At 37.6% G+C, this 26,060-nt stretch overlaps 2 protein-coding genes across 2 annotated transcripts; one reads left to right on the plus strand and one right to left on the minus strand.

The window, feature by feature from the left end:
• Positions 1–1,543: 1,543 nt before the first annotated feature.
• Positions 1,544–2,044, plus strand: LOC140147194 (uncharacterized). Its single transcript, XM_072168973.1, has one exon. The coding sequence runs from the start codon at positions 1,544–1,546 to the stop codon at positions 2,042–2,044; it is 501 nt and encodes a 166-aa protein (XP_072025074.1).
• A 1,966-nt stretch (positions 2,045–4,010) lies between these two features.
• On the minus strand, positions 4,011–25,799 carry LOC140148384 (peroxisomal acyl-coenzyme A oxidase 1-like). Its single transcript, XM_072170312.1, has 15 exons — positions 25,665–25,799; positions 23,805–23,993; positions 22,357–22,516; positions 19,064–19,218; positions 12,532–12,639; positions 11,579–11,698; positions 10,978–11,093; positions 9,766–9,935; positions 8,678–8,840; positions 7,957–8,147; positions 6,934–7,201; positions 6,375–6,521; positions 5,950–6,020; positions 5,269–5,404; positions 4,011–4,221 (listed from the first exon to the last, which is right to left on the minus strand). Exons 2-15 carry the CDS (start codon positions 23,971–23,973, stop codon positions 4,159–4,161), a joined length of 2,037 nt encoding a protein of 678 aa, XP_072026413.1. The 5' UTR covers positions 23,974–23,993; positions 25,665–25,799; the 3' UTR covers positions 4,011–4,158.
• Between the last annotated feature and the right edge of the window lie 261 nt (positions 25,800–26,060).

A 26,060-nucleotide genomic window follows, 5' to 3' on the forward strand; every position in this document is an offset into this window, starting at 1 on the left:
AGGCACAAGCTGAGTATGAGAAGAAGATAATGAGAGAATTCAAAGACAAGCCAAAACAGCTCTTCAATTATGTAAGAGCGAAACAGAAGGTAAAGTCTGGCATTTCCAGACTAGAAGATGATGATGGTAACCTGACGGAGAATGAGGAGCAAGAAGGCTGATGCCTAAATTATTCCCATCATACCGTAAGTGTAAAGGAGGTTGAAGATCATGATAAAGAATTGTGGAAGCAAGTGAATAAAGCTGCTAAAGAGGCAAAGATGGCTGCATTGTCTGGTGGTGGTAAGGCCAAAAAGAGAAAAAGAAAGGAGGACAGTGAGGATGGTGGTGGTGGTAATGCAGCTGCCAAGAAAATTAAACAACTGGAGAAATTTTGCCATGTCGAGGCAGTAGAAAAAGTTGATGGACCGGCATTCAAGTTTAAGGATAAAGGTCTGCCAAGAGAACAAATCTCAGTGAACCAGAAGGGGAGATACCACACCTAGACACACGAACTTTTGTAGATGGTTTGATGGACTGTCACTTTACAATAGAAGACGTCATCAAGAAACTCAAGGGACTAAAACCAGATAAGTCACCAGGGCTAGACAACATACACCCACAAGTGCTGGCAAGTTGTGCTGAGGAATTGGCGGAGCCACTGTTTATCATCTTCAGAAAGTCAGTGGATGAAGAATGTTTGCCTAAAGACTGGAAGACTGCAAGGGTAGTGCTGATTTACAAGAAGGGGGCAAAGAAGTCACCAGGGAATTACAGACCTGTGAGCCTTACATCAGTACCATGCAAAATCTATTGTCAGAGAGAGGATCTTGGAGCATGTCAAAGCCAACGAGTTATTGTCCAACGACCAGCACAGATTTATGAAAGGGCGATCGTGTTTAACCAATCTTCTGGAAACACTTGAAGATGTGACAAGGATGCTTGATGATGGAGGGGGAGTTGATATAATCTACCTGGACTACTCAAAAGCATTTGATTCAGTTCCACACATGAGGCTACTGGCAAAGTTACAGGCATATGGAATTCAGGGGAAGGTTCTTGCTTGGATAAGTGACTTCCTGACTGGTAGAAAGCAGAAGGTGGCAGTAGGAGATGCAGAGTCAGACTGGACAGATGTTATCAGTGGTGTCCCGCAGGGGTCCGTCCTGGGACCAATCATGTTTGTGATCTATATCAACGACATGCCAGAGAATGTAGAATCAGAAGTCAAGATATTTGCTGATGACACCAAGGTGTACAGGCATATGGTTGGTGAAGAGGACAGTAACAACATGCAGAAAGACCTAGATGGTCTGATACATGGTTACTCAGATTCAATGCGAGTAAGTGCAAAAGAATGCACATGGGAAGTACAAACCAAGGCACTGAATATAAGCTTGGCGATGAGGTAATACCACATGGCACAGAAGAGAAAGATCTTGGAGTGATAATTACAGAGGATGGAAAGACGAGTAAGCAGTGTGCAGCAGCAGCGAATAAGGCGATGAACAGCTTACAGTAATAAAGCGCACCTTTAAGCACGCCCGACAAGAAAAGCTTCACAATGTTGTACAAAACCTACATCCGTCCTCACCTGGAGTACTCAGTCCAAGCATGGTGTCCATACCTCAAGAAAGATATTATTATGATGGAGAAAGTTCAAAGGAGAGCCACAAAACTCATCCCTAGTATTAGACATCTGAGCTACCCAAAAAGACTACAGGAGATGAAGCTGTACAGTTTGGAGCAAAGGAGATTAAGAGGAGATCTAATTGAAACATTCAAGGTCATGAAAGGACTGGAAGGGATTACATCAACGAAGCTCTTCACCTTGAATACCCAGAGGCATAGAGGAAGAGGACACAACTACAAGTTGTACAAGTCAGCACTTAAGAAGGGCCTCAACTGCAGGAAGAATTTCTTCTCAATCCGAGCAATTTCAGAGTGGAACAACCTCCCAGAAACAGTAGTAGAAGCCAAGACAACAAACCAATTCAAGACTCAGCTTGATAAGTTTTGGTGCAAGAGCGTAAATGGATATGGGGTCAAAAAGGCTGATGCCTAAATTATTTCCATCATACCTTAAGTGTAAAGGAGGTTGAAGATCATGATAAAGAATTGTGGAAGCAAGTGAATAAAGCTGCTAAAGAGGCAAAGATGGCTGCATTGTCTGGTGGCGGTAAGGCCAAAAAGAGAAAAAGAAAGGAGGACAGTGAGGATGGTGGTGATGGTAGTGGAAGAGTAAATGCAGCCGCCAAGAAAATTAAACAACTGGAGAAATTTTGCCATGTAGAGGCAGTAGAAAAAGTTGATGGACCGGCATTCAAGTTTAAGGATAAAGGTCTGCCAAGAGAACAAATCTCAGTGAAAGCTGGTGAGACCATGCTCTCTGTGTTGAAGAAATGTCAAAATCAATTCAACGTTCCTGCACGTTTAAGTCAAGAATACCTTTAATTCAAGAATGTACAGAAGTGCTGTCAGCTATGGGGGCAAAATTGGGCGTATTCGGATCCTTGCCTTTATTTTGTCCATCCCAGGAGCAAACTCCCTGTCTAAAATGACTAGCAGACTGGTGGCTAGCTAAGACACTGTTATACAGTAAACAATTATCACACACTTTTCTGTCCTTGATTTACTCATTAATGAGTTAAAAAATATAAGATTTACTCTCATCAATCTCATTTCAAGATGTATTATGTCTAATCTTGAAATAAGATCCTTCTCAAATAATTCTATTGACAAATATAAATAGTCACCGACTAGTGGTCTCATCCAACAAACAATTAGCACACACTTTTTTGTCCTTGATTTTGCACAAATATAAGATTTAAGCTTGATATCAAACTCATTTCATGAGAGAACTTCCAATATACACAGGTTGTTAACATTAGTGTTACACATACTCACAATAGTACATAGTACTTCTTTAGCAATTTTAATCAGTTCTAAATGCACAATTTTTGATCAAGTTATCTACATGTATGTATGTATTCTTTGGTTTACATGTAGATTTCTTGTAAACACTTTGGTGTTGATCATGACACATTATAGAGAACCTTTCGACAATGACTTCTAAAATAAACCTGTTGTTAAAATACCACTTTACACCTGCTATTAAAATATACAAAATTACTCGTCACAAGTATATCAGAGCTGCCAACATTGGAATATATAAATGCAGAAGATTTCTGCGAAGTGTAAAAACGCTTAGGATGTGGCACTCTTGTGCCAAGGGCAGCGGCCCTTGTGTGGGATCAGCGCCCCGAAAGCTCCTGGATGTTAGCTTTTTGAGATCCAAAATGCCTTTCCAAGGCTACTCAATATTTTTTTTGCAAAAGGGCAGGACAGTGGGTGTATAATTGATTTTGTTTTGATTTCTTAGCCAGATGGCTGTAAATGCAGAAGATTTAATATGTTTTGCTGAAGACAGAAGATTGTCAGCAAACGAGGAAGTCTTCTGCAGAATCAAGAAGGGGTGGCAGCTCTGGTATATAGTACACATAGTGGTTCTAGAGGTATATATTCTTTGTAAAGACATTTGTTTCATTTGTAAAATAAAATCATATTCCTTTTACATCTGTAAATATCAAGAAAATATACAATGTCATTATACTTCACTATTATGGATTATGGTACTTAAAGCCATAATGTATGATTGTTTAAGTAATTTTGTTAATTTGTTCAAACCTTTTTAAAAAAAATATATATTTGTAATGTTACAAACATTCCAACTAACTTCCACCTGAAATTGGCCAAATTTGCTGTGTTTGTAGGAGAACAGAACAAATTTGGATTTATTACTGTAAGCCACATAGACCTCCATGGTTAAGATAGTTACTGGTTATATTTCATATTACTTTCTTAGTTCTGCTTAAAATTGATAGAAAACTGTCCTAACAGTTATTGATAACATTATTTCATCATTTTTGTGAAAGAAAATTAAAATGTGCTAGAAATCATGGACTATGGCTTTAAAGTACTTCTTGAGAAATCATGTATTATGGCTTTAAAGTACTTCTTGAGAAATCATGTATTATGGCTTTAAAGTACTTCTTGAGAAAAGTTGTAACCAGTCTCAACAAGGTATCTAAGTATGCAGTTTTGGTACACATTCATTATGACTCTTTGGTATTGATCACATTAGCTTCCCACACACCACTGTCCCTACACACATCCTCTCTATAGTTTAGACTGAGTATCTTTCATCAGAGGCTTCAAATACTTCTCATATATAGGATGCACCTGTCGGGGAAATACAATAACATGTTCTTTAGTTGGATTAGGCAAAAACAAAATAATGGTTTGTCTCAAAGCTCACGAGTGGTGTTTTTTTTATTCCCGATTTTTTTCATGGTATTTGGAGACAAATATCTGAATTTTGCAGAATTTTTCTGGAAAAACTAAAAAACAAAATTCTGCATTTCTTTTTTTCCCAAATCTCATGATTTTACAAATGCGCACGCGAGCTTTGAGACAAACCTTTTTTTTTTGGCCTTACTAGATCATTTGCTAGAAAAGCATGAAAACAAAAATGCATATTTTGCAAATGCGTTTGCAAGGAGAACATCATTTTGGGAGCAAAATGGTGGATCCATGCAAAAGGTCACTAGGTGGTGGGGCTATTCACTTGACCATTTTCATCAGTTGTCAACACCCTTATATTACAACCTTTAGTTTGCTAGCCAAGTGGTATGTGGATGGGTTGAAAGTTGTTTTGATTGAGTAGACTTTGGACTGGCATGCCACATGGCTGAATAGGGAAACTGCTCTGCACAAGACAAAACCATTTGCATACTAATTACCACTGATTCCCGGAGGGGGGCACTCACATGTAAATGTGGTATGGGTATGTGCTGCGGTCAGAGGTCCCTTTTTCAGGCTCTCCAGCAGTTCCTTAAGACCCACATTTGGATCATGCACCAGTTCTTTCAGCCTCAAACTTTGACAATTGTAGCTCTTAAACTGAAATTTGGAAAAATTTTGAATTTTTTAGCTTCAAAGCCTATAATTTGGCCCAATTTTAGTTCACAAGACCCATCAAAAATGTTCATCAAGCCCCTATTTTGCCCCAAATCAATTCTTAGTTCCCAAAGTTCGGCACTCTGCGCCGCACACCCCTACCAAAATTTCAGTTGAGTGCCCCCCCGGCACTGATTACTCTGCAATGAACTGAAGGTTGTAGCACTCTTAAATATATTGATTTTTGCATCAGGAAAGCTACAAAATTATATGCAGTTAATTTTGCTCTTATAAGTTATAGCTTTATAAAAAAAATAAACCACAACTTACCTCAGTTTTGTTTTTGGCACAACTTAGTGAGTCTGCAAACAGTCGTTCATATGCATTACCATCATAGCAGCCTAGCACTGAATGTAAAGCTTCATCTCGATAGTCAAATGCATCTACTAATGCTACAGCATTAGGCCTGAAGAGAAAAAAACATGCTACAGCATTAGGCCTGAAGAGAAAAAAACATTCAACTACTATATTATATTTCAATACAACATGATACACTCCACATGTGATGCAATTGAGTAAAATTAATTGTATGACATGGAACATTGGATATGAGAAATAGAGGAAACAAGCAGACCTTGACCATTTGATTTAACTATATACTGATATATATCAGAAACTATTGATACAATTTGGCTGTTTTCTGCTCAATTTAATATTTACAAAAAGCGAATTGTTTATGTAAAAATGTTTTTACAAAACTCATTTCACAAGGTTTTCATCAGCTATGCAACAAAAATAGTTCCATGATGTAAAAGTCAGAAAAAAAACAAGTATTCTTAAAAAAAAATTAACACACTACAGTTTTAAATAGGTCACCAAGAAATTTGCTGCACAAAATGGGAAACATAATAAGGTCCAAGGATGTAAAAACATATTTCTTTCATATAAACGGTTTCAATAAAAAATTTGTGGCTTGTGTCTAGTCTAAATGAATTGAACACACATATCTACCTGAGTGCTGCTAACAGATTCAGATACTGTTCATGAACCATCTCAGCTTGCTCTCCATTCATATAGCCATCCTGTGGGCATAGAAATGTTGGAAATAATAAATGAATATAAAACCTGGCCCATGATTACTTTACAGTATTCGCTGGGATCATTGATAGTGCCTTTATGGTTACTCCTTCATGTAATATTATACACAAAATTAGGGTTAGGATTAGGGTTAGGATTAGCTTACACGAAATAATTACATGAAGGATCGACCCTTATTTCACAAATAACTGATTGATCATATGTCACATAATTCTAATAATGCTACATATAAACATATGCTTTGCTACGCTTGAATTTGCTCTTCTAATTAAGTTATGATTTGGAAGTTATTGTATTATGAAATGTATAATATTTTGACAATTATTTGCTTTCTTTACCTGTAAGAAGTCCCCCATATTTCTGTCCATGCCATAGACAGCATAAAGTTGACATAGAGTTGTTAACACTTCCTTAATACCATTGCTGGAATGCACAGCATTGACTTCTGCACAAAATGATGCTACAATGAAGTAATGAAGGTGAGCCTGCAAGTTACAAAATTAAGAAAAGTACAAAAATTAGATATCTTATGACAAGTATATGATCCACATATAACAAATTAACCATTCATTAAATGTAATCCAAAACATTTTCAGAAATCAGACAAAGTTGTAATTCATTTAATGCTTTTAAGCATTAAAATAGCCTGTGCGACAATGAGCATGATTGGATGAGAAGATTTGAAATTGCTGTTTCAATTTAAACAGGTATGACATCACAGTCTCAGTATCGCTGATGAAAGATGGAGTAACCATCTCAAAATTCTGAGGTATAAATAATTTTCTTGTGCTTGGATCAAAAGTTTTAAACTTTAATTGGCTATTAGATGTTTTCACCTTTTATACTAGATGAGTTTGAATACGAAGTGAAACTTGTGATCTAATTTCTATCATTTACCTCTGCTGCTTTAGTCAAGTCAATGGTGGAATTACCCAATGCCTCGGCTTGTGACAATCCTTGCATGACAAATCCAGCAAGACGCTGACCTGCTGCCATGGTTAACCTGTATGCTCTATGCTCAAATGCTTGCATCAACAGGTCAAAGTTCAGCACATCTGATTTGCTGCTTATTTTGCTGTGTTGTTGGGGAGGAGAGGCAAGGTAGGAGGCAGACCCAATCACTTGCCCACCACTTTGTATGGCTGATAGGGTCTTCATTAGGTATCTGAAAAGTACAAGTGCATGATCATATTAGTTTTCACCATATTATTATATACCATATCAATTTAATTTGCTAGCAATCATCTTGAAACAAGATGATGATGGGTGAGTATTGAGAAGATGATACACATTAGGTGATGAGAGATGATTTGGTAAGACAAAGCATACCTATTCTGGATGGCACATTCTGTACCTATACAGCAGTCCAGTTAGTTCAATTGGTAAGGGGCTTGACTCTGATGTGTGAGTGCTTGATGGTATGAGTTTGAGCCCCACCAGTGTCTATTTCTGTTCTCATGGAAATGTTGAGTTAACTTGAAATTTCCCTTGGCAAGGAACTAATTGTCAGCTGATCCTGGTTGTGATTGTTATTATATATGTAAGCTGTGTTAGTGATGTAGCTTATGCATATTAATGAGTTTATAAACAGGAAGTATATAACGCCCGCATGGTATTCTGGGACAAAAATATGGCGGCTCACATGCATGGTAACACAAATAAATCGTGTGGTTATGAACATTGATTTACATCGGTATCCTGTCTCTTTTCTCTTATAGCTGTGGACTAAAGGAACGTTCTTTAAACAAGCTGCACCTGTATAAAGCTGTGTAACTGAATGAAGCTAAATGGTTTACAAGGTGTGTCTTGGACTGTAGAGGGCAGCAACTTTCTGTAAAATACACTGATCTCATGTAATTGCACTATATAAGTCTGGCTTTATTTCAAATAGTTTAATATGAAAAGTCTATAGAACTATACCTAGCTGTCTGCAAGATCATCACACTGTTCTCTCCCTCATATGTAATAGAAGCAGAAAACTTGGATGAGATACCAGCTAATCCACCGCTAAGAAGGAATCCATGTCCACCACAAGACTGCCGGCACTGGTCAATGAATCCATGACTTGTATATGTCATGAAAGACTTCAACCCAGAGGCTAGACCATGTAACTGTATAACAGAAAGAAAATGGGAGCAGGCATGAAAACTGGTCTTGGAAAACAAACAGACACTGAAAACCATATTTTTTCACCATTTTCTGTGAATTTGATTCAGAAATAAGCTGAAAAACACTGAAAACAATAGCACAAAAACACTTAAATCAGCTAAAACACAGAATATTGTCATGCCTGGAGATGTTAATTGGGCCTGCATATTTCACTATTAACCCCCTAGACACTACTGCTCATCTAACAGCATTTCTGATAACTTGAAATACTCATTTCAATTGCCAATTATGACTATAGGCTTCAAACTATTTATAGCCAAACTTGCAATTGGCAGATGATCTTATTAATACCCTCCTTGATTGGTTCAAAATTGGACACAATGTTCATTTTGGCCAATCGGCAGGTAGTTCTCATGGGGTTAACAGGAACATTCACGAACCTTGTCAAATGCAAAAAAAAAACACCCAAAAAACAAATGCCTGGAGAGCTGGGGAATAAATGATGATATGAAAAGCAATTCAGCAATCTTACCTCTGGGAGAGATGAGAAATCTCCTCTTTGTATATCACTATTACATTCCTCATACATGGCATACATCCGCTTGAAAACTGAGTTGAATGCATAGGCAGTAGCTAACCCAGGGAAGAGTTTCTGTTGTTGTGTCTGGTAGTCCAATATCTGTACTTCTGGATCACTATAAAATGTTACAGATAACAATTAATGATTTCTAGCTGGTATACTCAAGTCAGTCATTATTTTCAAACAATTTTCATTAGTTTTTCATAGTCTTTCATAATGAAATTTTCACAAGAAGGACAACAGCAACAATAAATAACAGCAACAATAAATAACAGCAACAGCATAAACCAACAGCAGCAGGTGCAATATTACCAGCAGCAACCTCAACAAAGTATATCAGCTGCAGAAGCAGCAGCAATTGCAACAGTAGCAGCAATAAATAATAACAAAAACAACAACAATTATGGTGAAAACAAAAACAGCAGGTGCAGCAGAAACAGTTGCAACATCAACTACAACAAGGAAGAAGAACCATAACAACAACAAATAGGTGCAACAGTAAGAGCAGCAGCAATCGCAACAAAGAACAGTAGCAGCAGGTGCTAGAGGTACAACAATAGCAGCAACAGCTGTCAGTCAAATCAGGAGCAACAGCAACATCAGCAAATTGTCACTGTTACTCATTTGTCAAAACTGGGAACAGTACAAAATGTAAAATTTGAAGATTTTTTCATTATGTAGCAACATCTTTGAACGGTTAATCATTTTTGTATCGCCTGCATCAGGCCTGTAGCCAGGATTTATTTCGGGGGGTGCTGATTTTGAAAAAGTGGACCTTTCATATTTTTTTGGACCTTTTTGGACTGGAAGTGGATTTGGACATTTTTAGATTAAAAAGGCACCCCCTGGCTATGGGCCTGGCCTGCATAATAACAATACCTTCAAATTTGACTATCTGTACCCTGCTTTACCACATGAGTAACAGGGAAAATTTACATAGAAGGTTTTTCCTGCCCAGAGATGATTAGCAGTAGCATTAATAGCAACACCAGTAGCATAACAAGGTATAACATGATGTGTGTACTGTTTCTTAATCTTACCCCATTTTTAATGCCCCTTGTCTTCTGACGGCACTATATCTTATTGCAATAGTAGTTGCCTTGGACAGACCAATGAAAGCATACGTCAAGATGGTCATTCTCACTAGAATCATGGTGTTATACATCATCTTAATGTTGCCTTGTTTACTGTATGTACCATCTGGAGAGACCTACAAAATAATAAACAACAGGATGCAAATAATATCACAGCAAGTATATTTATTGAACCATTTCATCAAACCTCAAAGTCTATGATAATATTTCATCTTCTTTTCACTGAAACATCTGATCCTGCTACTGATTTTGACTTTGAATTCTCATATATTTTTGAAGTACCCTCAAAACAAAGTATAGTATACTGTGTGTCATAAGACTGTTCCTCCCCATACGAAAACCACTTTAACATGCTTTAAATTAAACCTACACAATTAATTTGATATTAATTTGTTACTGATTATTGTTTTAGATTAATAAAAATGTCACTTAGCAATTTATTTGAAGTTGTTGTCTCTTTATGGTCGATAATGGCCGAAGGTATGCAAACCTCGGTTATTGCTGTTTTTCATTGAAATCCGAGGTCTGCAGACCTTTAAATCCATCAAAACATACAAAATTAGCTCTAAAAATCTAGAACAACGGCCGACATAATTTTTTCGCTGCAATGAGCCGTAAGATTCATTGCAGCTAGTACTTTAGCCCAAAGGCAAATAAACAGAGGGGGTACTTCCATATTGATGCTACGCTCCAGGGGAAGTCGGAATATAGGCGGAACGGACTTACGACACACGGTATATGTGTGTCATTTATTCTTTCATAATTTAGTATAGGGCTGCTATCATAAATGGGCAATTCTTTTTTTGGATATTGTTGACCTTTCTCTTTGAATTGAACTTTTGGTGTGAACAGCTGTAAGGTTTGGTTTTCATTTAAAAATGTCAAAATTTAGCTCTATTTTGATGGCAAAATGACTGTATAGCTGATTAACATAAGTATGCAAGCAGATGGCCCTCATAAATAATGTGACTTTAATACACAAGGAATTCCTTGAACTGCATCTGTTGTTTCATAAAGCATGAGCTATTATCAAGTTCACTTATTTGTGGCCATTAATCAATTGTGGAGCTATTAATTATTATGTTAACTATTTTGTACAGAAAGTCTATGCACATGCCTTTATACAGGTGTAACATCTATATTTTGTTGTCAACTTACTTGTGCATACTTCATGAGCATTTGATTCCTTGGAATGCGTACTTTATTGATCCTTAGGAAGCCATTTCCATGACCATTGTGAGTCCATTTTGTACCTATATCTCCTAGTGTTATACCTGCAAAGTGAAAAATACTAAATGAAAAGCAAATTAAATAAATACTTTCTCTCTCTTTCCTCTCTACACACCTCTTCCCTTTTCTTTCTCTCTCACCTCTTCCCATCTCTCTCCAGCCCTCTATACCACTAAATGTGACATGATGTTTCTTAAGTTAGGCCAATTTATCAATCGCTGAAAACAATATAAAACAAAAGAATTTTAACACTTTCTTTGCCAATATCTCAAAATCAATATTAGCGACATCCGACTCATTTCCCTTGATCATGTCACAAATGCTCTTCCCTTCTCTCTCTTGCTCACTCTCACTTAATCTTAATTCTACCTCACTCTCTACTCTATTTCTCATCTATATAGGTTCACTTCTGAGGATCCAGGTAATTAAGGTTTTACAACAAAGAATACAGGTCCGCAAAAACACATGTCCTCTGACATACATTTTTACAAGTGCGCACCCCCACATACACCCCTCCCCACCCACGTACCTGCCAATGGTCTGTGATCCTCACGACTTCTAATTTGCAACATAAATGCATGTGGTCCATAATTCTGTCCCTTAATGATTAGGTTTGCCATCAGTATACAATGATTCGCTGTATGCCCCACTGAAATGGTACAATGAAGAAGGAAAACCAAAGAGATTGAACTAAAGAGAACAGACTCACAATTGCCCTATTATTACACTATGGTAAATCTGCCATATTGGCTTGTCATGCATTGACACCAAAATAGTGTATCTCCAGCATTTATTGGCAAAAGCTTGCAAACGAACGATAATTTGCCCCTTCAAGCTCGAGTGTTAAATGTTTGCGCATGTATACAGCGTTTTCGGAACAACACGTTACACACATAATGCAAACATGCACATATTTTAAATTGAAGGTTACCAGGCGCATGGCAAATAAATAATTTGTGGAGGTAAACACTATTTTTCTCTCCTACAACACTCAAACATGTTAGAGTCAGTTTTCTTTGGATCTGATTTCTTTGGAGAAAACACATTAGCTGTTTATACTGCAAATGAGATCATTTGAAACCACTGTCACAAGTCAATCTCAATTTTGACCTCAAAATAGATTATGACAGACGATTTCCATAATTCAAGTCAGTGGGTGTTTACACAATCAGTAAATTGAAGCAGACTTTAGGTAAATTTGAGGTTGTATTTAACATTTATTCAAGGAACACACATTAAAAACACAAAATTCAATTCAACAGACTGTTTATATCAGATATCAGACAAAGCTGCACTTCAATGGTGACGAAGTTGAATTCAATTTTACTTAATGATGCTCCTGAGCAACTGAGATAACTTTTGAAGTCTATACCTGTGTGTAATAGACTTGGCACTGAATTCTAAATCTTATTGCGACTTTTCTAGTGTAAACATAAATTATGTAGTATAATACATGGAAAGGAACACTGCTTATTTACTTACATGATCCTGGCCAAAACTTCATACTAGTTAATTTAGGTGTATCTACGATGAAGTCTTGAGTGCTGGGGTCATAGGTCGCAGTGGTTTCCAAACCGGGAAGGTAGGTTCCTACAATAAAAATAGCCATTCATTATTATTTGAGACTTACATCAAATGTTGCTAACCCTCTTAGAGTCACCTGTTTCCAAAGGAGGCCCATTCAAATTGAAACATAAACATATTGAATAAGTTTGGTTTGAGTATAATTTTAGTATAATTTGTCTCAATAAAGCTTTTCAATATTTATTCCATTTTCCACAATAGGGCTATCAAGCAAACTCAGCCACAATCAAATACGGAATTGACCTTTTTGGCAAATCCCATAATTCTGTAGGTTTAGACCCGCGATGTCGTCATTTGATATCATGCCAACTTGCACAAAATAAGCTATTACTTCCAGCGCCTATGTTGCTAATGCGTGTCACTCTGTCATTTCGTGAAGGTCGGTCCTCTTGATGTGTTGTGACCATCCCGTATGCCATGTAGCTATAGTGTTATACTGTTATGAACATTTGCGTACATGTTAGACTAATGATCATATAAATAAAACAATAGGACATCATTTCATTAAAAATCTTAGATTCGGTCACTGTTAATAAGATATGTTTGATCTTATTCCAATAGTTCAGACTTCAATTAAGACACTTTAATTGTAACTTTTAGTAGAGCTCTTCAACTTTATTTCTTAGAGATGGCGGCTTGCTTAGTAACAACCTTTTGACCTCTCATCATATGAGGCGGTATTTACCACAATACTTATTCTCAGCCGGGTTAGGCCTGATTACGCAACACCTTTCCTTCTTTAATAGAAAGAGCAACCAACAATAACCTTGAACAAACTTTTAAACACTCAATTGTTAAAACTTCAGAACTGTAAATGAGTGACTCTTTAAAACCCATAAAACTAACCAACACTTGGTTTTTGAGTAACATTTTCAAATACTGAGTCCAAAATAGCTGAATTTTGAAACTTCCAAAATAAAATCAGCAAATCATGTGCTGATGAGTATTGAACAGTAAACTTTTTTAAATGTGTTGGACTTACAACACAAACTACATAACAGTCTTCAATAACAATATTTAGCACTTTGTACCACACTGTGCTTTTAACTAACAAATGTGTCAAGAGTCTTTTTCTCCTTTTTTTTTTTTCATTTTGTTTGAAAATTACATGTAACTCAACAGTATGTACATTTTGTACAAATAAAGAGAGCACTATTGTGCTAAACATAACAATTGTAAAGGATCTTTTTTGCCCTTTATTTTACATGGGAGGTAGTCGTTCAGGTATGGAGGCTTTATTTTCATCCGTGTGCTGCGCCTCACAGCTGTGCTTGTTTTTTTTTGTGTGTCTGTTTCAACTGTTTGTTTGTCAGGCTGTTTACACTGTTCTTTTTCTCGGTATGACTGCTTACATGTTCTTTGTCTCCAGCTGTATGCGTGCTTACATGTAATTCTGGCGAGTTCTGCTGAACTGTGATCTGTTCCGTTAAGCTTTCCTGCATGCGATTTCTGATTCAAACCCCTCTCGCTGGCTCTCAGGTGTTTTCTGTTTCGCCTGTAGTCTCGACCGTCCTCTGTTTTTACTATATACGACCGTATGTTTACTTTTTTCCATACCTTTGCTTTGGTCCAGCGTTTGTCATGAGCGCCATTTTGTGGCTTCATGCGTCGACCTGTCCTACTGTGAGCTCGGAAGCTCTTTGGCGTGTATGTCATAGCTGCGTTTTTGTTTTTCTTGCTTTTGTTTCTTCTTGCTTTTTACGTCTTTCTGTACTTTAGGTTTCAGGAGACTTTCCATTGTTGGGAGTTGCGTTCTAGTGCGACGACTGTAAAAACGCTGTGCAGGTGAGCTATTCATGCCCTGTGTTGGAGTGTTGCGCCAAGTAAGAAATGCAAGGTCTAGGTCTTCGTTGTTCTTGAATGCTTTCCTCATAAGGGTCTTTGCAATCTTGATAGCGCTTTCCACTTTTCCATTGCTTTGAGCAAATTCTGGACTACTCGTCACGTGCTCAAAGTCATACTCTTGTGCGAAAGTCTGAAAATCCTTGAGTTGAAAGGAGGACCATTGTCTGATATCAGTATCGCTGGTATTCCGTGGCTAGACATGTGTCGCTTGAGACGTTTTATGATCGCTTTTGCATCTTTTGTCTGTGGAAGAGGATCTATCTCATAATAGTCCGAAAAATAATCGACTGTGCATAAATAGTCCTTACTTTCCAATGTGAAAATGTCAACTCCGATCTTTTGCCATGGATACTCTGGCAGTTCATGGCATATTAGTGGTTCTTTGCTTTGCATGGCTTGATATGTGTTACACAGGTCACATTTTTCTATATAGTCTTTCAAATCTGTGTTCATGTTTGGCCAATAAACATAGTCTTTGGCTCTACGCAATGTACTCTGCAGTCCTGAGTGCGAATTGTGCAGTCTCTCGCGAATTCGTGGTCTAGCAGTCTTTGGTATCACGACTCTTTCACCATGAAATACTATTCCATCCTGTTCTGAAAGTTCATCAGCGTACATTAAAATACGGATGTGCGACAGCCTGAACATCGCGTTTGTGTTCTGGCCATCCTTCTCTGATGTACTTCTGGACTACAATTAAGCTCTCATCTTCTGATGTAGCCTGCTTAACAATCTCATAAGTCTGCTTGGATATGGGCAATGTGTCAATCATATGGACACTTTCTGTTTCTACTTCGGTACTTGACCTGCATTGAGTTATTGAGGGACGCTGGCGCTAGAGTATACGATATAAACATTTCTTTTCCAGGTTTGTAGCATAATTCGACATCATAGTTCTTGAATCGTAAAAGCAGACATTGTAAGCGTTTGGGGCATGCCATAAGCGGTTTGCGTACTATTGATATCAATGGCTTATGGTCTGTCCATAGTCTCACTTTACGACCATACACATACTGATGGTTCCGTTCAAGTCCAAACACCTGCGCTAATAATTCTTTTCTCAATCTGGGAGTAAGCGTGTTTCGCTGGTGTAAGTGCTCGAGGCGAGTAGGTAACGGTTGACCATTCTGAAGCAATGCAAACCCAAGTCCCTTTTTTTTTTTTTTTTCCTGACCTTCCGTATCTACTGTTGGATCAAAGTATTTCAAGATAGGTGCAGAAGTTACGCACTGTTTTATGTTCTGGAATGCCTGAGACTGTTCATCACTCCATTGCCATGGTTCACCTTTGTGAGTTAGCTTTCTAAGCGGTTCAGTCAGATCAGACAAGTCCGGCAAGAACTTTGCGAGGTACTTAGTCATGCCTATGAAACGTTGAACGCCGGTAACATCTGTTGGTGCTTCCATGTTTACTACAGCTGCGACTTCGCTAGGATCTGGTTTTAACCCTTGTCTAGTTAGGAGATGACCAATGAACTGTATTTGTTCTGTCTTAAACTCAAACTTGTCTCGATTTAGCTTGATACCTTGTTCGCGACAGCGCTGGAGGAAGTTTGACATGTTACGTTCATGGTCGCGGTATGCTTCAGTTAGCGTGTCACCTTGTCCTGTTATTAGCACATCGTCTGCGATTGTGTATATACCTGTTAGACCGTCTAGACACTGGTCTAGCTTTGCTTGAAACAATTCCGTGACGGAGACAAACCAAGCGGGAGTCGTTTATACCGATAACGTCCCCATGGTGTCTGAAGCGTTGTAAGTGCTGACGATGATTCATCCAATTCACATTGAAGGAACCCTCTTTGCAGTCAGCCTTACTGAACACTTGTACCTTACTTAATTGGGGAAGTACATCTTCAATCACCGGAAGAGGGTAATGCTCTCTTTTGAGTGCCCGGTTTAATTGCTGCGGGTCGATACATACTCGCAGTTTACCACTTGGTTTTACTACTGTAACCAAGCTAGAGACCCAGTCTGAAGGACCTTCAACTTTTGTGATGATGTCAAGACTTGAAAGTCTATCTATCTCTTCTTTTAATTTCTGCTTTAATGCTATAGGCACTCTTCTAGGAGGCATAATCACTGGAGCTACCTCTTTGTCTACTTGAAGATGTACAACACCCGCATATGACCAAAACCTTCAAATACATCACTGAAATCATGAAAAATGTCAGCCTTGTTTTCACCGGTACGTGTCACTTCCTGATTTTCTATTTCATGTGATATTTCTTGCACATGAAAAGATTCTGGGAATGCAATATTTTCATTCTTGATTACTATCAGATCCATCTGCTGTGCTGTTACAGCACCTAGTAATGGTTTTTGCATTTTCCCCTTTAGTTTCACCACTTGGAACCTTACATTGTATTTTTTCCCATTCTTAGGATTTGTCACTTCAGTGATACATGTACCAACTACTGGTAACTGCTTCTTATTGTATGTTTTCAATTTACTCACACTTTTGGTTAGTACAGTACCTGCTGGTAGACAGTAGTCTGGCATAACATTGCATGTACACCCAGAGTCAATCTGCATTGTAACAGGATAGGGACTTCTGTCTACCTGCATTACTGCTAGAATTTTCTTCCTGAATTTACTACTGTCATCATTATCACTGTTTACAGCTAATACTTCATGCACTTCACCATTTTGTTCAACATTGACTAATGAAAGGGTGAGAATTTCATCATCATCTACATCGGAATCACTAGATTCTGACTGTGATTCTACCACATAATGAACTTTACCACGTTTATCGGTACTATACCGATATTTATCAACTTTACCCTGTGATGACTTTGGTGGGCATTTGTCAGCAAAGTGGTTATGCTCACCACATTTCTTACACTTCTTACCCCATGCTGGACAAGATATTTTCCTAGGCTTGTGTTTTGTACCACAAAATTTGCACTGTATTTCTGGGATATCTTGAGGCTGGTAATTTCTTCTTGATTTTCTTTGCACAAAATTGACCTCAGCTGTACCTTCAGCTGTACCTGTTATTGATTTTGAGTGTGTTTTGGAAGCCTCATGTGCTCGACACATGTCTAAGCATTTGTCCAGTGTCAAATCACTTTCCTGAAGAAGATATTCTTGTACCGTCTTACTTTTAACTCCACACACTATGACATCTCGTATCAACTCTTCTTGTAATTGGCCTAGTGCACATGATGATGCTAGCTTTCTTACTCTAACATAAAATGCATCAATTGATTCAGATGACTCCTGGCAGCATTTAAAGAATTTGAATCTCTCAAAAGTAGTGTTTGTTTTTCCAATAATAGTCTTTCCACAATTCCAATACCTTTTTGAAATTTTTATCTTCCCTTCTTTGAAAGGTAGACCATTGTGCACATCCAGGGCATCTTGACCAATTGCGACTATGAAATGTGCAATACTGAACTTTGTCTTCTTGACTATCTAGACCTGTTATTACCTCATATGCGCGTCCCAGGTTTGTCTGAATTTTCGCCAATTATTCTTTAAATCACCATTTAATTCTAATGGTCGTGGTAGTGGGACACGTGTGTGAGGTCTTTTACTGTTCAGTATTACTAGCATTTCCATGACCACCACCAGATGAGCTAGCCTCTTCATCTGACGGCATGTTTCATTGACATGTAAATTACGACAAATGCATAAATTCTTAATGATACAGCAGTATGTACTCTTCCTTGTTGACAATGATTATTTTAAGTTGTAAAATAGTAAATACGCACACCTTGAGCTTGTAAGTTCTATTCTTCACAAAGTTTACATCATTTCCATACATACAGCCTTTATGCACATAATTCACTCAGTACAAATCATGAAATCAACACAATTTTAGAAACTGACTCAAACTCGTGTTAGTTGACTCAAACACTTTCAACTGAATTGTTTACACTGAATTAGCTGCTCAGCTTAATTTCTATTATTTTCTACTACATACACAATATAACATTTCCCACATTTAGCATATGCACAGCAGAGCAAATGGATCTTGACTGACACTAATTTCGTGAATTGTATGCGTAACGCTGGTATATACACAATTTTCATTCGCGAACATGTCATGACTGTTTACTATGTTTACCGTCAGTCCGAGTGTGCATGCAGAATTTTGCAGATCATGCACATGTGTCGACGGCGATGTTCGTGATCACGATTCTGACGTGAGGTCCAAATGTTCAACGCTAAACGTGGAGAAATGGGTTGCTGCAAGCACGAGTCTGTAGGTTCGCTGATGACACCATGTTAATAAGATATGTTTGATCTTATTCCAATAGTTCAGACTTCAATTAAGACACTTTAATTGTAACTTTTAGTAGAGCTCTTCAACTTTATTTCTTAGAGATGGCGGCTTGCTTAGTAACAACCTTTTGACCTCTCATCATATGAGGGCGGTATTTACCACAATACTTATTCTCAGCCCGGGTTAGGCCTGATTACGCAACAGTCACAACTACAGATCCTAAAGTCTTGATTTTTGCAGAGTATGTTAATTATTTAAAGTACATAACAATCAGGTAATAATCAGTATTTTGAAAACATTGAGTGCATCCTGCTCAGCAAATGTTACAATATTGCTTGACCCCCCTGCTTACCATGGCCTAATTCTGTCTGTGCATAGGTTCCTAGTATCTTGTATTCTTTTCCTAATGGTGCCCATTTAGCTTGTTGCTCTTCTGTTCCAAGTCTCTCTATGGTTGGAACAAACATCAAGTCATGTACTCCAAATAAGAAGTCATTGGTGACAACCCTGTAGATGGAAAGAAAAGATTTAAATTAATTGTCCTTAATAAATAAAATCTAAAAACAACTTTTTTCCAATTGCTGCACAAAAAGCAGCTGGTCTTTAGGTGAGCACTGGGAAAATATGAGGTCTTTGGGTGTCGAAATCTCTGAAGGTTATGGTCTTAATTTGGGTGGCTGACAATCTACTGCAAACTTATCAATATCAGACACCAAATCATTAATTGAATGGTTTAGCACAGAGGCTCTGGGTTTAGCAGTTGTCACTGGGTTTAGCTTTTCTCTGGTTATAAACACATTCTTTTGGGGGGATTGCCTTATAGTAGGGTTAAGGCTAAAGGCATTAGGTACCTGGTGCAAAAAAGTGTTAACTGCTAAGGTAAAGGGGAATAACCCTCATTTGCAGCTAATGTAGTTAGCCTTTGTGCGCTCCAAGCAGGCAGTCAATTTGATATCTAATGTATTTTGTTTTCATCAATACAACATAAATGCAGAGATATCAATTTAAGTACAATGATAGCATGGAAGTAAATTTGAGTGATGTTAAAAGGTACGTGGAAGATCTGAAAACAAGAGTGGATATGTTGATAGCACCATAATATATATATATTGCATTAATAAACAAGAATTTGTCTTTAAAAAAGACAAGTTCACGGATCAGGTGTATAGTACATGTACTTTGAGCTACTTTGGTCTAACATTTAATATTCATATCTAACCTACTCTGCACTTATTCGACAATAAATAAGTGATATGAGACTTAATAATGATACCTGCGTCTTGACTCTAGAAAACAATATTTTTTAAAAACCTCATTTTGCATTTAGTTTTTAAGCCACCTCGGGAGCCACCTACAGGATCTCATTTTGCATTTAGGTTTTATTGCATTGCAAAGTAGCAAAACTTTCTTTATAATATGGCCCAATTCATGAAAGGCTATCCCCTCTTACAACCTATCGACAGGCCTGATTTCTATAATGAGGTGTCACCGGGTTTGCAAGAGATAATAATACCAAATCTAAACACCATGAAATATTAGGAATTATTTCCTAGACTCTTAACCACAAGGTTGGTGGGCTATATAGCTATTCAAGACACATGATATGTAAGGGATAAACTGTGCATATGAGATGTGGGGACAAGTGGCATCATTTCACTGCCGTGAAAAAACAAGTTTTTAGCAACAATGGATACCATGATAACAAGAATAGAAGAAAATTGGTCAAAAGATCAAATGAACATAATTTATAAACATAAATTATGAAGTATTATTAGGAAGGCCTAATTACTAGTAATTGGGTTTAAAATATACATATATTAAAAAAACAAAAACAATTACGCTGTTGCTTCATTTTCCAGAAATGACTTGGTGCCTGGTAATGATATTGTTTGGATATTGTATTTGTATGTGTGGGTGTGTGGTGGGATGTGTCTGTAATCTATCTGTGCATTCTTATCATGTTTTCTGTAATCTTATCCTTCTGATGAATTCAAAGTTCAATTAAGTCACAGATATTTGGTGAACTTAAAGTGCAAATTCATCAGGTTACAGGTAACACAACCTTTTCTATCAAGAGTGCATCAACCCTATGTTTACTGCTTTCCAAGCATGTAAACTGTATGGTTCAACAATTGTGTGCATTAATGTGTTCACATTTCGCCTGGTAAGTTTAAATCTCCAAAACCAGGCAAGTTTATGGCCTATTATGTGAGCTGGCATTAAACCCCTTCATCGGATTAAATAAAATTATGATTTTTGAATACAAGAGGAAAAGCTACACAAGGATATTCTAATACATGTATATTCCATAATAAATCTGCAAAACATGCCCAACAGTAAATTATTCTTCAGCATCACCATAACCCTACTATCCTGAGGCTAAAAGCCTTAATGTACGATTTCCGTCAAATTTTAATTTTGTTATTCTTTATTAAAAATGTTGAAATAATATTAGTAATAAATGACGGGAAGGGTTGCTGTCCATTTTAAGTTGAAATAACAAGGTAAAGTGAAAGAAACCCCACTGGTTATTTTGGCCATTTAACATGCAGTTCTATGGGAGGACATATTTATTTTTTAAATTATGATAATATCGAACTTTGCTCTGTTGACCTACAAAGACAACAAATTTGACCGATTCCATTTAGGTGCAAGTTGGGACATGTGTAAACATTACAAATATGCAAAAAAATCCCCCATAGGAAAATTTAGGGGGGGGGGAAATCTCCTTCTGGGATGATTGAACTAGTGCTCAAAAGCCCAGAAACATTGTATAAACATTTCATTGTGTTTTTGGCCAAACTTCTGGTGATCACTATTATTTTGACCATGAAATGGGGCTTAATTATTAACCCCAACATCCTGATGGGGGGTTTGATTGGAAGTGCCCTATGTGCTGCCCCTGGGAGGCACCCAAGCAGTAGTATTTTGTACTATGGTGGGTTAGGGCATAGACCCTGGAAGGGTCTATGGTTTAGGGCCATACAACAACCATAAAAACACAGTATTGACATAACAACAACTCAGTATTGACAACACAGATAGTTGATATCAAATTTAAAGCTCAAAGATCAAATGCATTATTTACTGTTACAGATTCCAAGATAATGGCAATAAAAGGTAGTTCTATTTATGCAATATTACAAGGAACAAACTCTTGAGGTAAGATGAGATGAGATGAGATGAGATGAGATGAGATGAGATGAGATGAGATGAGATGAGATGAGATGAGATGAGAGGAGAGGAGAGGAGAGGAGAGGAGAGGAGAGGAGAGGCGAGGCGAGGCGAGGCGGGGAGGGGAGGGGAGGGGAGGGGGAGGGGAGGGGAGGGGAGGAGAGGAGAGGAGAGGAGAGGAGAGGAGAGGAGAGGAGAGGAGAGGAGAGAGAGGCAAGGCGAGGGAGACAAGAGGAGAGGCGAGGAGGAGGAGAGAGAGGAGAGGAGAGAGAGGAGAGGAGGAGGAGAGGAGACAGAGGAGAGGCGAGGAGAGGAGGAGAGGAGAGGAGAGGGAGGAGGAGGAGGAGAGGAAAGGCGAGGAGAGGAGAGGAGAGGGGAAGAAAGGAGAAGAGGAGAGGAGAGGAGTGGCGAGGCGAGGCGAGGCGAGGAGAGGAGAGGAGAGGAGAGGAGAGGAGAGGAGTCATAACCTACCTTCTTCCTTTCATAACTGCATCCATTATTGTCATGCCACCTCTGGCTTTCAGTGCCCTGATAAACTGTACTGTTTCCTTTGCACTAAAGTCATATTCTTCTTCGGCACTCATGTTATTTGCATTTGTACTGAACAATTTCTGCTTCAGCAGGAATGCCTCTACATAAGAAAGAAATCCAAATTCAAAATTTAAAATAAAAGATTTTCAGTTATCATAATTAAAATTAGCCCGGGACAATTAGTTAGAAAAAATAGAAATCCAAATTCAAAATTTTCTGTTATCATAACTGAAATTAGTTAGAAAAATTAGGAATGAAACAAACAAACAATAACATGAAGAATGAACGAAGCTCTATGTTACACTCAGTACAAACACCACTTGGTGGGTAACTTCATGTTCAATAATAATGTGACCATTTTCTAACAATCATTCACCTCTATTTTTGTGAGAGATAATTGAAAGATATATTCGAACAATTTTCTGATCACCATTAATCCCTATTTTTGTGAGAGATGATTTAAAGATATAGTTGAATAATATTATTGAAATGAAGAATTTAATCATCAACTGAATAGGTAAATTACGTCTTGATAAATCTCATGTCATAGAAGATTTGTGTAAATTAAAAGTGACCATGCAGTAAAGCTATGCCCTGTATTTTTAATTCTATTACCCCCACGACCCATTATTCAAAATCGCGCACTGTGATTTGTTGAAACGCGTCACATGAAAGACCATTAATTAGCAATAAAGTGGCCAGGGCAACGAACTTTATGTTCTTCTCGCATCACAGCAAGACAGCAAAGCGCGATGCAGTATAGTAGCGTCGCACGCATTCTCACGCAAAGCATTACGCTTGGTCATGCGTTCTGCAATACTCGCTACGCTTTGGCTGCTACGCGTAGGCGCTCCACCTTGAGGTAAACAACTTGAAATATTTGGGCAAAAAATGTGACTTTCTCTTTAATTCGCACTATTTTGTGGTAATAGAATAGAAATAAAGGGTGCAGCATTATCCTTTACGCAAATAATGTGTCCTCGGCAGTAAAAGCGTTTAAATAATGGGTTCGGCTGCGCCTCACCCATTATTTACGTTTTACTGCCTCGACACATTATTTTTGTAAAGGATAATGCATTACCCTTTATTTCTTAAATATTAGTAATTGCTCTGAGATGATTAGGATTTAGGTGGTGAAATTTTAATGAAATCAATGCACCAGTTTAGAAATGTTATTGAAAAAACACAAATTAAGAAGGGCAATATTCTTTGGACCTCAGACAATCCACCAAAAAGTTTTGGGACAGTTTAGTACCATGCACTAAAATGACCCCTCCCCATTATCATCAACCTTTGACTGTGGAGCAGGCGATTACAAGTTTCCCCCCATACAATTCTTCAATTATGAATTATTCAATTGCCCCAGAATATAAGTTCAATAATGTTACCCATTTGCCTCCTGTGTTTGGTTTCTTGTTCACTGCCATCAATGAATACAGTCATCTCACTGGTGTTAAATGATGCTGTCTTACGCTCCTTCATGATGTCAGGATTAGGAGTAGATGGTATCAAACTTGAGGATGGGTTACTTGCAGTTGTTGTTGTAGGTGATGCCATTTTGATGTATTGATATTATTCTAGATGAAGAAAAGAAATTTGTTAAAAATGATACAATTGTTACCATATCATTGTAAATAGAGGTCCATTCCTATGCAAATTAAGGTGGTATATGGGGCATTTTTGGGGAACTAGGAGATATCCTGAGCATGTCTTGCACAGATTAGTTGAGTAGGGCAAAGTACACTTATCGATATAATAGCTTTTGTTTAAGGGGGTACTACACCCCTGGCCAATTTTGCGCCTATTTTTGCATTTTTCTCAAAAATTAAAACGCATTGGTGGTAAGTAACATGTATATTATAGGGGCAAAGACTACAACTACTGTACTGACAATTCAGCAACTCAAAGCAAGTAGTTATTGATTTATTGATCAAATATTAGTTTTCCCTCATTTTGACTGTAACTCCACAACTGTTATCTGTGTTGAAATAAAATTTCCAGTGCAGTAGTTGTAGTCCTTGCCCCTATAATATACATTACTTGTCACCAATGCGCTATAATTTTTGAGAAAAATGCAAAAATAGGCACAAAATTGGGCAGGGGTGTAGTACCCCCTTAAAGCAAATCAGACATTTATACATCCATTTATACTGATTTTCTTTGTATCAAATTCTTTTGCTGAAAAGGCTTATCAGTTAATAATGCAAATTCAAATAAGGAAAACTATTTTCCATCAATATGGTCTCAGGCAGTCAGGCACACCAGTAGATAATTACAGTTTGTTATGCTTCTTTCTTACAAAGGACAGGCAGAATAGCATTGTGTGATTATTATCTAAAATCTTTATTTATCTTTTTGAATATGTATTATTGTGTTATGATAAAATATGTGCATATCCTGGGTCCAGTCACACTTCATTAATTTCCCTGGACCTTTGGATGCATTGTAATAGGTACAATTTCTTGTATTAGCATTTTACTTTGAAATCAATATAACTGATGAGCCATAGTGCTAGTTTTCATGTCATGTCAGTGAACATTGGCCTACATGTAATACTGCCCACGACAATGTGCATGAGGTGTCATTGGAGTTGGAACAAATACCTGAAAAAACACCCACATTGAGCATTTAGCCTGACAGTCTTCAAATTGTGAATCAGTATCAGTAGGCCCATATAGTACGTACAATGTAGCTCTCTTAAAAGGGCATTTCATGATCCACAGCCTCATCCCCCCACTTTTCTCAAAAAAAGTTGAGATTTTTATACCACTGGATACCTCTGGCTACATATTTAAATGTTATATGCTACATAAATGTAATCATGCATAACTCGCAAACGCAAAATCGGAATCAATTGAAATTTTGGGAATTATAAGCTTTATTCGTAAATATCAACAAATCTGTGATGGAATTAAAAATATTATCTTGAGCAAACATGAAATAGGGAAGTATCAATATTAACCCCGATAAATGACACGTCTGATTTGCCTGTTTTTGTATTTTTTTTGCCCATACTTTTTACCAGAGGCATGAGAAACACTTCTCTGTTTTTACATACAATGATTCACATGTACCGTAAACCGCGTAATCTCTAGGTCCAGATTTCATATTTCGGTACTGAATATACAACAAAGAGCAGAACAACTATCTATCATGAAGATCATATGACATAATAGTGTCTGATCATCAGTGCGATTTTGAGTTGCCACAAACTTTTATACGACACGACATGACATTGACACACGTACCTTTATTTTGCAAGAAGACAAATGAAACTCTGGCACCTATCGGATGTAGATAACATATATAATCAAAACATTAAAGCATTCCCAATCGACACAGCGTGCAAGGTGACTGCGAATCGTGTGTTACATAGCTCCATGCATGTGTGACATTGACGATTGATCTGTCAAGTGAGGTCGCGACCTTGAATGTAAACAAATGATACCCACTTCCGGGTTCGCACGCACATGAGGGTCATTCAAAACGTTCTGCCTCTCCTCAGAGGATGATTTAAGCACTTCCCAGCAAGTCTTACGGTTAGCACAGCTGTGTGAGTTAACATGACACCACTGCCCGCCCACTGCATACACACGTGCATGGTTAAATTTGAATTTGGACAGATATATTTACAATAAAAACAC

Source organism: Amphiura filiformis, chromosome 3 (assembly GCF_039555335.1).
Source record: "Amphiura filiformis chromosome 3, Afil_fr2py, whole genome shotgun sequence".
Lineage (NCBI taxonomy): Eukaryota > Metazoa > Echinodermata > Ophiuroidea > Amphilepidida > Amphiuridae > Amphiura > Amphiura filiformis.

What these genes read in the sequence shown, in the direction of transcription:
- LOC140147194 (XM_072168973.1), top strand. Translation starts at nt 1,544, where the DNA reads ATGTTGTACAAAACCTACATCCGTCCTCACCTGGAGTACTCAGTCCAA.
- LOC140148384 (XM_072170312.1), bottom strand. Translation starts at nt 23,973, where the DNA reads ATGGCATCACCTACAACAACAACTGCAAGTAACCCATCCTCAAGTTTG. An exon ending in GGATCACAGACCATTGGCAG is followed by an intron (nt 11,094 to 11,578) that starts GTACGTGGGTGG and finishes TTCACTTTGCAG; the next exon opens with GTATAACACTAGGAGATATA. An exon ending in ATTTCTCATCTCTCCCAGAG is followed by an intron (nt 8,148 to 8,677) that starts GTAAGATTGCTG and finishes TCTGTTATACAG; the next exon opens with TTACATGGTCTAGCCTCTGG.